Source organism: Heterodontus francisci, chromosome 17 (assembly GCF_036365525.1).
Source record: "Heterodontus francisci isolate sHetFra1 chromosome 17, sHetFra1.hap1, whole genome shotgun sequence".
Taxonomy (NCBI): Eukaryota; Metazoa; Chordata; class Chondrichthyes; order Heterodontiformes; family Heterodontidae; genus Heterodontus; species Heterodontus francisci.
In genome coordinates, this window is record NC_090387.1 from 7,675,868 (window position 1) to 7,688,168 (window position 12,301).

At 49.3% G+C, this 12,301-nt stretch overlaps 1 protein-coding gene across 2 annotated transcripts in view; it reads right to left on the reverse strand.

The window, feature by feature from the left end:
- LOC137378717 (cadherin-5-like) overlaps positions 1 to 12,301 on the reverse strand; it is a 61,708-nt gene that overhangs the window by 27,146 nt on the left and 22,261 nt on the right. For both annotated transcript variants that reach the window (XM_068049072.1, XM_068049073.1), the window contains 3 exons: positions 10,704 to 10,871; positions 8,693 to 8,984; positions 537 to 656 (listed from right to left, as the gene is read on the reverse strand). In XM_068049072.1, the coding sequence (XP_067905173.1) occupies positions 537 to 656; positions 8,693 to 8,984; positions 10,704 to 10,856 (565 nt within the window). In that variant the 5' untranslated portion in view covers positions 10,857 to 10,871. The remainder of the gene's footprint in view (positions 1 to 536; positions 657 to 8,692; positions 8,985 to 10,703; positions 10,872 to 12,301) is intronic.

Below are 12,301 nucleotides of genomic sequence, written 5' to 3' on the forward strand. Positions count from 1 at the left end.
ATTGGAGGCCATACACTCTATAGTCTGTATTCAGCCCACTCATACTTTGAGTCACAGGAAATAACCAACTTGTGCACAGTAATGTCCCACAAACAGCACAGGGATAAATGATCAGATTATTTGTTTCTAGATGGTAGTTGAGAGTTAAATATTTGGGCCTTGGGCACTGGGGAGAATTCCCCTGGTCTCTTTCAAAATAGTATCCATGGGATCTTTTACATCCACCTGAGAGGACTGATGGAGTTGTGGTTTAACATCTCATCCGAAAGACAGCAAAGAGAAAAGGACAAAAAGCAAACAATGAGAAACCATGGAAATGAGGGTGAAATTAGTCTTTGGCAGAATGCTCAATGTGGTAATTGTTCTTTGCCAGACTATTTTTAAACCAAGCCCTTATTTCCATTATACTATCGGGCTCAGTGTAACCAGGTTTACTCTGATTTACTCTGAGCCCATCTCATACTTCGAGCAAAGACTGATTTCATCCCCAACAGTTAGGACGAGTGGGGTTGGATTAGATCACAAACACTGTTTACCGGTCATCGGTTCGATGTCGAAATTCTCCTCGTTGCTCAGTATCTTGTAGGTTACGTTTGCGTGCTTGCCAACAGTTGGGTCATCTGGATCATGAGCGCTCACGGTGAGAATGAAAGTTCCTGAGGTGAGGGGTTGGGTGGGGGTGAAAATAACACAGAGTCACAACTTAATATGTGGCACACTCAAATCCCACTCTGTTGGCAATATTAGTGGAGAAAGTCCAAATTTCCTCATACCTCCATTTTTGGCAGCAGCATTAACCCATTTATAAGAAAGAGATTAATGTCTGCCTCAGAGGACAAAAGAATGTCATGGGAAAGATGTTAAGCATCTGTCCCTTGGTATCCCGGACGACTTTAATCTATGGCCTTCAGTCAATCCAGGGAGTCTCCTCGTCTCCCTGGCCCAGCTGGTTTTGTTATTTACCTGTTCATTCATGGTGAAGCTGAAGCAAAGACCAATGTTACAGCGCAAATATCAGAAATAGCTACACAGTATTATTAATAACGCTAAAAACCAATGGTTTGGAATTCTCTGGAGGCCACTTTGCCAAGGAGAAAAGGTGGTGCAGCTGAATCTCACCAACACTAGTCGCAGGCTGCAGAACTCTCCCTCCCCCATCCCAGAATATGGAGGGGATGGGGCCATTTGAATGCCCAGGGTGTGGGGGCCACTGGCATTTGTCATGGGTTTTTGTTGTACCACTGCCTTCAGATCCCTACAGGCCAGTTGCTTTTCTCTTGAAGCATGGTTTTGCTTCCAGACTATGAATGCTTTTTACTTATGTTCAATTAGCTCCTGAATCTCTTGGTTGTTCTCATCAAACCAGTGAATAAGAACCTCTTCATAGGTGCTGATTTTAGTGACATAAAGAACAAGTGGTGGGTTAAAGAGCACGGGAAATTCAAACACTTGAGGATAACCATGTAGGTTGAGAAAGTAGTTAATAAAGCATACAGGATCCTGGGAGTTATAAATGGGAGCATAGAGTAAAGAAAACAAGGAAGTTATGGTGAACCTGTATAAAACACTGGTTGGGCCTCAGTTGGAGTATTGTGTCCAGTTCTGGGCACTGCACTTTAGGAAGGATGTTAAGGCATTAGCGAAGGTGCAGAAAAGATTCACATGAATGGTTCCAGGGATCAGGAACTTCAGTTACATGGATAGCTTGGAGAAGCTGGGTCTGTTTTCCTTGGAGAAGTGAAGATTAAGAGGAGATTTGACAGAGGTTTTCAAAATCATGAGGGATCTGGACAGAGTAGGTAGAGAGAAACTGTTGCCATTGACCGAAGGATCCAGAACCAGAGGATGCCGATTTAAGGTGATTGGCAAAAGTGACATGAGGAAAAACCTTTTGTATGCAGTGAGTGGTTAGGATCTGGAATGCACTGCCTGAGAGTGCGGTGGAGGCAGATTCAATCAAGGCCTTGTAAAGAGAACTGGACAATTATCTGAAGAGAGAATTTGCAGGGCTACGGGGAAAAGGCGGGGGGAGTGGGACTGGGTAATTCACTCTTGCAGAGAGCTGGCACTGACACGACAGGCCAAATGGCCTCCTTCTGTGCTGTAATCATTCCATGGTTTTTTTGCATGGATTCTTCAGTGCTGTCAAGTCTGTCTTTGGCCCAAACACTCAAGGGCCCACCCTGCTGAGAGCCAAGAACAGAAGAGCGCTCATCAAGGACAGAGAGGCAGTCAGTGTCTGCTGGAGGGAGCATTTCAAAGAGCTCCTCAATTGGGACCCTGTCTTTGACGCAAGCCTCCTTGACTTCATCCCTGAGTACACTACCTGGTTCAGCCTTGGTGCTATCCCAACCCAGAAAGAAGTTGGAAAAACCATCCATCATATGAAAAACACCAAGGCCACTGGAGTAGATGGAATTCCAGCTGAAATCCTGAAACATGGTGGTGATATACTTCTGATGCAATTGCACAACCTGATAACCCTTATCTGTGAAGAGCAGCACATGCCGGGGGATCTCAGGAACACTGTGATTGCCTCCTATCAAGAAAGGAGACAAATCCGATTGTGGTAATTACAAGGGAGTCTCCCTGCTGCCTGCCATGGAGAAGATCATCGCAAGGATTCTCCTCGATCGTCTCCTTCCAGTTGCCAAAGAACTCCTCCCAGAGTCATAATGTGGATTTTGCCTAGGGAGAGGTACTGCAGATATGATCTTCACTGTGCAGCAAATCCAAGAAAAATGTAGGGAGCAGCATCAATTGCTGTACATGGCCTTTTTTGACCTTGTGAAAGCCTTTGACTCCATCAGTCAGTAGGCTTTATGGAGAGTCCTCCTCGAGTTTGCCTGCCTTCAGAAATTTGTCACCATCTGTCGCCAAACTGCATGATGAGATGCAAGCTGTAATCCTCACCAACGGGACCACAACATACCCTATCTCAGTGAAATAAAAACAAAAAGTGCTGGAAAATACTCAGCAGGTCCAGCAGCATCTGTGGAGAGAGAGTAGCAAAGTTAACATTCCAGGTCAGTGACCTTTCATCAGAACCTATCTCAGTGAAGACTGGAGTCAGACAAGGTTGTGTCATCACACCAACTCTCTTCTCCATCTTCCTTGTAGCAATTTTGCACCTTATCTCCAGCAAGCTCCACACAGGAGTGGAGATAACCACAGGAAGAACGGGAAAGTCTTCAACCTCCAAAACAAAGGTCACGCCAACCTCAGTCACTGAGCTTCAGTAAGCGGACAATGATTGTGTATGTGCTCACACGGAGACTGAGCTCCAAGTCATTCCTTTACCACAGTGTATGAAAGGATGGCCTTAATTTAAACATCAGTGGGATTCAGTAGCAGGTATTTTGATCAAAACTCATGCTGTAGTTGCCTTGGGAGTGTAGAGGGAGCTTTACTCTACCTAACCTGTCTTCTTTGGGGGGGGGGGGGGGGGGGGAAGACAGTGTAGAGAGAGCTTTGCTCTGTGTCTAACCCGTTTCTTTTTAATATAAGGTGGCCTTTATACTCTAGGCCCCTTTTATATATTTTATGTCGAGGGGGCCTTTATTCCTCAGGCCCCCTTTATATACATATTTTTAAAAATAACTTTATCAAAATCAAATAAATAAACAAAAAACTCAAATTAAAATGCTATTCGCGGCGTCGACAATGCACTCCAGTCCCTGCGGTGCCCACCGGTCGCAGAAGGCCTCAAGCGTGCCGGCAGACACCATATGCTCCCTCTCCAGGGACAGCCGGGCGCAAACGTAACCGCGAAAGAGGGGCAGGCAATCGGGGAGGACGGAACCCACGACGGCCTGCAGCCTGGACCTGTGAATTGCCACCTTGGCCAGGCCCAGGAGCAGACAGACGGGGAAATTCTCCTCCCAGCCCACGCCCCTCCTCACCGGGTGCCCAAAGATCAGGAGCGTGGGACTGAAGTGCAACCAAAACCTGAGGAGCAGCCCCTTCAGATACTCAAAGAGGGGCTGCAACCTCGCACACTCTATATATACATGGAACACGGACTTGTCCAGGCCGTAGAAATTACGGGCGGCCTGGGAGTCCGTGAACCTACTTAAAAGTCTATTGCTGGGGACTGCCCTGTGCAACACCCTCCACCCCAGGTCCCCGATGTAAAGGGGGAGGACTCCCGCGTAGAGAGACCTCCAGGCCGTGTCCAGCCGGCTGACGAGGGCGAGGAAGTGAAGAGTGTGCAGGAGCAACTCGTACAGGAAACCCCTCTGCGTCGATTAGAATGGCCCAGAGGGCATTTCCGAGAGGCGGCTCGGGTTGTGTGGGACCGAGAAGAGTTTCGGGGCCTGGGTCCGATGATCAGTTCCGGGGGCTTCGGCTATTCCTCCGAAACCCGGAATCACTCGTCCTCCAGCAGCTAGTTGTTAAAGTGTTAGTACGCGGACCCCGTCCCCGTTTGGAACGAAGTGAATTCCGCCCACACCAGGTGGTGGTCCGAACACGGCACCAGCCGTATGGAGGCCTAGAAGACGCAGGAGACGTATGCCTGCGAAAAGTAAAGGCAGTCGATTCGGGACCCTCCTCCTCCAGACCTCCATGTGAAGGCGCTGGAGTCAGGATGGAGATTCCGCCAGATGTCCACCAAGTTGAGGGAGCTGATCAGTCCCCTGGCTGCACTGGGGACCGGAGCGATCCCCCACCTCGAGGGTACAGTTATAATCCCCCCGACGATGATGAACTCGCTGTTATTGATGGAGCTCCAGAGAGTGGACACTTCTTCAAAGAAGCGCGCTTGCAACATGCCGGGCCTGGGCGTGTGCACGTTCACAAAGTGGAGCGGCACGCTACCCAGGCGAACGGCGAGGTGGAGCAAGCTGCCCGGCACTAGCTCCTTGACCCCCAAGATCTCCGGCTGAAAAGTCGGGGCCAACAAGATAGCCACCCCACTAGAAATAGGGGTGAGGTGACTCATGTAGACCCCACCCTGCCACTCCAGGAGCCAGGTGGCTTCGTCTTCCAGAACGGTGTGGGTTTCCTGCAGAAAGCTCACTGCATATCTCCCTTCCCTGAGGACTGAGAGATTGTGAAATCTGCGGTGAGACCCCCTGCTGCCGTTGATGTTGAGGCTGGCTATGGTTATCTTCATGTCAAAGGTACTTAAAACCCGTCACAAACACCTCACTGTGAGGAGGGAGTGGAAGTGCACCTGGCCCTCCACTCCCCCAGCAACCCATTGAGGAACGCATTAAATTGGCACCTATCAACCAGTTTCACACGCGTGCCCTTTCCCGCTTTCTTGAGGGCGGCACGGACGGACTGTATGATCAGCGCCAGATTCGACCAACGGCTGAGGGCCAGCTGAAGTTTATTTGCGGCAACCCCTGCATGCCACGAGGAAATCCCAGAGTTCCGCTGTGGGGATGAGAGGAAACTCGATGGGAGGCACAAGGGACTCCACCACCTCACTGGCGATGGAGTCAAGGTCATCCTCCATGCCCCACACTAAATCCCCAACCTCCTTCGGGTCGTCACCGCCAGCGGCCGACACATCTACCACACACTGTGGGGTGGATGTCCCGGCCGCGCCAGATGGTCCCGCCTCCGTCACGATCCCACCGCCAGGATCGATGGTGGAGGAGTCCTCTCTGGGTTCTAGAATGGAACTAGAGCCTGTGGGTACCAGCGGTTCAGGATCCCCCTCCCCCTCCCTCCCCAGGCCAATGAGTGGTCCAGGGGAGTTGGAAGTGCCTGACTGCGGAAATCCAGCCGGAGCCGGGACCGGAGGCAGAGAGAGGAGGCCATCTCCTGCTCCACCAGCACCCACAGACCCAGCAGTTGGAGCAAAGTTTTCAATTATAACCGGGTTGAGTGTCTCCTGGTTGGTGGTGGATTTTGGCTGGGAGGGCCGACCCTTTGGGGCCTTGCCCTCCCCTCCACTCAGGGCACCCGACCCAGTGGCAGAATGGGAGATGTCCGCAGGCTCCCCCACCCCAAGCTGGGCTCCACTGGCTCCCCCCGTAGGAGCCACATGTACTGGGGTCTCTCCCTCCCCTCGCCGTTCCTTCACTGTCACTGGGTCAAAATCCTGGAACTCCCTTCCTAACAGCACTGTGGGTGTACCTACCTCACATGGCCTGCAGTGGTTCAAGAAGGCAGCTCACCACCACCTTCTCAAGGGCAATTAGGGATGGGCAATAAATGCTGGCCTGGCCAGCGATGCCCACATCCCATGAATGAATATATATAAAAAATCTTGAGGGGTAGGGAGCTTCCTGCTAAGGCTTTACAGACTTGATGTTGGTGGTGGCAGGGGGAACTTGGGGCCCCGAAACAGGAGACAGCTCCCCTCCAACAGATGGGCCCTGCACCTCAGGGCCCTGTGTTACCACTGTGGAGGGGTGCCTTCTCCTCTTTTTCCTACTAGGGCACGGAGGCTCAGAGACCTCCATGTCATCAGAGGCCTCTGCCTCCGCACCCTCCTTTTTTTTTCAGTTACTCTGGGCCTGAGCCCAGCCCTGGGACAGGTGGATTCCCCGGGAACGGGCCTTGGGCTGAGCTCAGGTGTCACGGTGTCCAGGGGACGCGCCTCTCAGTGTTTATTTTTTCCCCACGGCTTTCTTCCATGCGGACGGGCACACCCCTCCTTGCCGGAGGCTGTGAAAACCACAGCCTCCGGAACTGACTGAGCGGTGTCTATTGGATGTGTGGGGGAGTGGGAGGAGGTGCAGTGGTGCCACCCTGGGCCGCTGAGGTGGAGGAGTTGGCGGCCTGGAACATGTCCCACGCCCTTGCAGACATGGCACTGCGCCCCGTCTGAAGTCCAGAAGCTGTGGTAGGCCGTCCCCTGGCACTCTACATCGAAGTGGCCCTCCAAGACCTCCTCCTGCGCCAGCTGCATAAATAGCTGGTGGCGGAAGGAGTAGACATGTTGGAGGCTGTGCTCCTGAAGACCGTGCAGGATTGGGGTGATCCCTGACCTCACCTTCCCCAGATGGTGCAGGTGGGGGAGGAGGAGCTCACTGGGAATGAAGGGCGGGACATTTGATAACATTATCCGCTGCGCAGTGGCCTCCAGGGGTCACCGGCAGGAAAATCCCCCCCACAGTGAGCCCTTTATTCAGGGCCAGGGTACATGGCCGGCTCGGTCTTCTGGAAGAACACAGCCTTCCCGTACATTTTTGAGGCTGCCACAATGGTCAAGGGGCTGACAACCTTGGCCATTGCCTTTACACAGGCCTCTATAGACATATTGGGGTGGGAATAGCTCTTTACCCCATGGCTCAATGTAATTAATTTAAAACGTGACAGGGTCACGTGGGCGGCCACAGAGGCTACAGTCGCATAGGTTTGAGAGGGCCCCGCCACCGGTGATGATGGGCTTGTCATGGGTTCAAGAGCCAAACCCATCCCCAAATTGCAGTCAAACAAACAAAAAAAACCAACCAAACAAAGAAAGAAATGTTTCCAAGAAAAAGCAGCTAGTAGGTTTGGGGAGAGGCCGAGGGTATACAGGAAAGGGGAAAGACAGGCTGCAATCGATGACTTTGCTTTTTTTCCTTAAAGTGTGGTACTCTGAGCACTCTAACTACTTCTGCTTGTGGTTGTTGGAAGGGTCTTCACCTGGGTCAGCTGAAAGCTGTCCAAGCACTGGCTAGATCCTTCTGTCTCCATAGCCGGGGAGCTTCAGCTGACCCAGGCTGGGCAATTAGGGTGGGGAGGGAGCTTCCTTGTGTAGTCAAATGCAATTGCACAGCTCCCTGCAGAATTGTACAGCCCCCACCCCTTGTTGTTCCGGCCTCTTCTACCTCCCACAACAGTCCAAATGAAATAAAAGTCTGGTGCTCGACCACCCACCTCGAAATACAGGCTTATTCCAAAGTCTTTCCTCCTCTGCAGCAAAAGCTGTTCAAAGTTTTTGCAGCTCTCCCTCTCCAGCAGCACCTCCAGCAACTGACTGCAGCACTGTCAGCTGCACCTCATTGAGACACTCAGGATTCCCAATCAGAGAGTAGCCAACTCCGTTCCTTTTTCTTTTTTTAAAGGAACTGGACCTGTGAATATTCTTTACCTGTCCTGGGAGTGTTTGATGGGGGACAGTGTGGAGGGAGCTTTACTCTGTATCTAACTCCGTGCTGTATCTGCCCTGGGAATATTTGATGGGGGACAGTGTGGAGGGAGCTTTACTCTGTATCTAACTCCGTGCTGTATCTGCCCTGGGAATATTTGATGGGGGACAGTGTGGAGGGAGCTTTACTCTGTATCTAACTCCGTGCTGTATCTGCCCTGGGAATATTTGATGGGGGACAGTGTGGAGGGAGCTTTACTCTGTATCTAACTCCGTGCTGTATCTGCCCTGGGAGTGTTTGATGGGGACAGTGTAGAGGGAGCTTTACTCTGTATCTAACCCCGTGCTGTACCTGTCCTGTGAGTGTTTGATGGGGGACAGTGTGGAGGGAGCTTTACTCTGTATCTAACTCCGTGCTGTATCTGCCCTGGGAGTGTTTGATGGGGGACAGTGTGGAGGGAGCTTTACTCTGTATCTAACTCCGTGCTGTATCTGCCCTGGGAATGTTTGATGGGGGACAGTGTGGAGGGAGCTTTACTCTGTATCTAACTCCGTGCTGTACCTGTCCTGGGAGTGTTTGAAGGAACAGTGTACAGGGAGCTTTACAGTACATCTAACCCTCATTGACCCTATTGACACAAGTTGCCTTGTTCTTACCTCTGCCAGACATCTCAGGAACAGTTCCATTAAATGCCTCTTTGGTAAATATGGGAGCGTTGTCATTCAGGTCCAGTACCTGAATGCTAAAGTTGGTTGAACGACCCACTTGCTTCATAGTCTTTATGTCAATCACAAGTCCTTCCAATTTGTAACGATCCTTTTGCTCTCTGTCCAACTGTCTGTAGACACCAATATTTCCAGTTTCTGGATCCACCTTAAAAATAGTTCCTACCCCCTCACCACGTAGCTCATACTTTGTTTCTCCATCTTTGTGCCACACTGAGTGTATCTGCAAAGCACAATTTGACATATTTTGCGATTAAACATTTGAATGTTCCGGCTCCGTTTCTCCAGGTGTGAGATACATTTACATTTTTTACAGATTATCGGACTGCCCTGGTGGAGGCTTCAGTTCCTGGACCTGCCCATCTGCCTAGAGCTTTCTTCCGGGTATTGTCTCCAGGGGCATTAACCAGACGAATTTCCAAGTCCCTCCCACGTCATCCCTGTGCTCAGTGACCTACATTTGCTCTCGGTCCAGCATGATAGCATTGGAAAATTCCCTTCTTTGTTTTCAAATCCCTCCATGGAGAGAGACATGGGGCTATACGGAGACAATGGGATTAGTTTTTGACTGCTCTTGTAAAGACCCAGCACAGGCACAATGACAATGGACTGAATAGTCCATTTGTGTTATGGAATTATGATCCTATAGGAAGATGATAAAGTCTATTTATAGAATTAGTCCTTCACTCCATTTTTTTAATGGAGCTGTTTCTGTTGTTGGCTTGTAAATCAATTTCAGTATTCTGTAATTTTCTCTTTCTCATTCGATCTTGCTAACCGTCTCATTTGAGTTTTGTGGGATAGCTCCAATGCAGGCATTGTACTAACTGAATCATTCTCACAAAGCCCTAGACTGTTTTTCCAGTGCTCTCTAATCCCAGAAATACCTGAATCCTCTGGAACTTCTTACCTTCACTCCCACAATTCCCCAAATCCCTATCCTCAGATCCCAGGGTCCAGAAGTTCTATGTTCCCAGAACATTCTCCCACCTCCCACAGTGCTTCCAGGGTCTGGGATCCTTCATTAAAATTGTTAGACTCTGAGACCCCCCATCCCAGTAAAGGCAGACCTCATGATCCCAGACCTCATGATCCCAGACCCCATGATCCCTTCCCACTGCTTCCGAGTCCCTGGGCCATTCCCGAGGCTCATGAGTCAGTGCCCCATTAATACTCCTTGGCATTACACCAATGTTCATATAAAACTCTGTCTCAACACGAGACTTGACACCATATAAAACTCTTAGTTAGGAATATAAATGGGGACACGGGGATTTGTGTCCAATGCTGTGAGTTTGGATCTATTCATAATGTCCAGTGTACCTCCATATAGAGAGGCTGTAATTTATACGGTGCCTTTCATCACTAGAGGGTGGATTAAAGCCCTCTGGAGGCAGTGAAGTATTTATTTGAAGTGTAATAACTGTTGTAATATAGAAAACATAGCAGCCAATTTGCCAACAGCAAGGTCCCAAAACAGCAATGTGATACTGACCAGATAATCTGTTTTAGCTTTGTTGGTGAGGGATAAATATTGACCCAGGACACAGGGACAACACCTCTGCTCTTCTTCAAATAGTAGCCATGGGATCTTTTACATCCACCTGAGAGGGAAGACAGTTTAATGTCTCCTTTGAAACACGGCACTTCCAACAGTCCAGCTGCTCCTCAGTACAGTGCTTGATGGCTGGCATAGACACGGTGGGCCGAAGGGCCTATTTCTGTGCTGTATAACTCTATGACTCTACTGCACTAGGATTGTTGACCTGGATTATGTGCTCAAATCTCTGGAGTAGGACTTGAACCCACAACCTTCTGTGTCACCAGAATCGATGAGCGAGGAAGGAGTCCTCAGTATATGGGTAGCTGCTGGCTTCAAAGTGGCACCAGCTAAAAACCAGGTGCAGGAAAGGGAAGGGGTGAAAACTTTAAGTAATCTTACCTTTCCGATTTGTTTGGGCTCCGATCGGCCCTCCCAGCAGTGTAGCTGGTTCCAGATCCAGTCTGATTGAGGGTCACTGCTGTTGCCTTTCAAGACTGGTCCTGGTTGTGCTGCACAACCCACAATGCTGATCGCCAGCAATAGTGAGAACATATTGGAATCACTGACCTGTAACCCAAAGCAAAGCATATTTCATTTCATCCTGTTAGCTTAGTGTACACAGGTTATTTTACAGGGGCAATAGTATAGAGTGTGGGTAACATTATGACTATTCTAATGCTCTCCTGGCCAACCTCCCATTTTCCATTCTTTGTAAACTTGAGGTCATCAAAAACCCTGCTGCCTGTACCCTAAATCACACCAAGTCCCAATCACCCATCACCCCTGTGCTCGCTGACCAACATTGGTCCTGGTTCGGCAATGTCTCAATTTTAAAAGCATGTCCAAATCCCTCAATGGCCTTGTCCCCTCCCTATCACTGTAACCTCCTCCAGCTCTACAACCCTCCAAGATCTTTGTGCTCCTCCAATTCTGCATCTTGTGCATCCCTGATTTTGATCTCTCCACCACTAGCAGCTGTGCTTTCAGCTGCCTGGGCCCTATTGTCCAGAATTGCCCCTATAAACCTCTCTACCTCTCTGTTACTTTAAACCTACTTTTTTTGGTCAAGCCTTTGGTCTTTGCCCTTGTATGCTTGCAGTCAAATTTTGTTTGATAATTGCTCCTCTGAAGTGGCTTAGAATATTTGACTATGTTGAAGGTGCTATATAAATGCAAGGTGTTACAGAACAGAAGATATGAAAAACAATTTTGCTGATGTTTCGAGTAGTAACTCATTGAACTGCCAATCGGCAGTCAGGGATGAAGCTCTAATTGTCCTTGTCCTAGCCAACATTCAGTCGCAGACACAATCTATGAGTGTATTTTGCCAGTCAATGGAATTAACAATTCATATTGATTCAATTCCTTTGTGTCTGACAATGTCATTCAAATTGCTTTCCCAACACCCTCCAGTATTGTTTCCACTGGGACTCACAAATACAGGCTGCATCATCAGTGTATGGAATGAAGGGGCAATCAACCCCATTTTAACAATATTACCATCCTGTTAATTCCAGGGGAAAGCAAGCAACATTGACCCCGTAAAGCGCGAGACATTTCAAAACTCTGCAGCTGCTGATAGTTTAAATGCACCAGTTGGTTGACTGCAGTGATAACTAAAGCTTCAATGGACATTTTACAGAATCATAGACTCATACAGCACAGAAGGAGGCTATTCGGCCCATCATGTCTCTGCTGACTCCTGGAAAGAACAGCCCAATTAGTCCCACTCTGCTGATCTATCCCCATAGCTTTGCAAATTTCTCCTTTACAAGAATTTATCCAACTCCCTCTTGAAAGTTACTCTTGAATCTGCTTCCACCACTCAGCATTGACTTGATGAGCCGAATGGCCTCCTTCTGTGCCATAAATGACTCTATGACACTCTTTCAAGCAGCACATTCCAGATCACAGCAACTCACTATGTTAAAAAAAATCTCCTCACCTCCCCCCTCTGATTTGTTTGGTGTGCTTTGATACAGTTGCATTAAGTTATT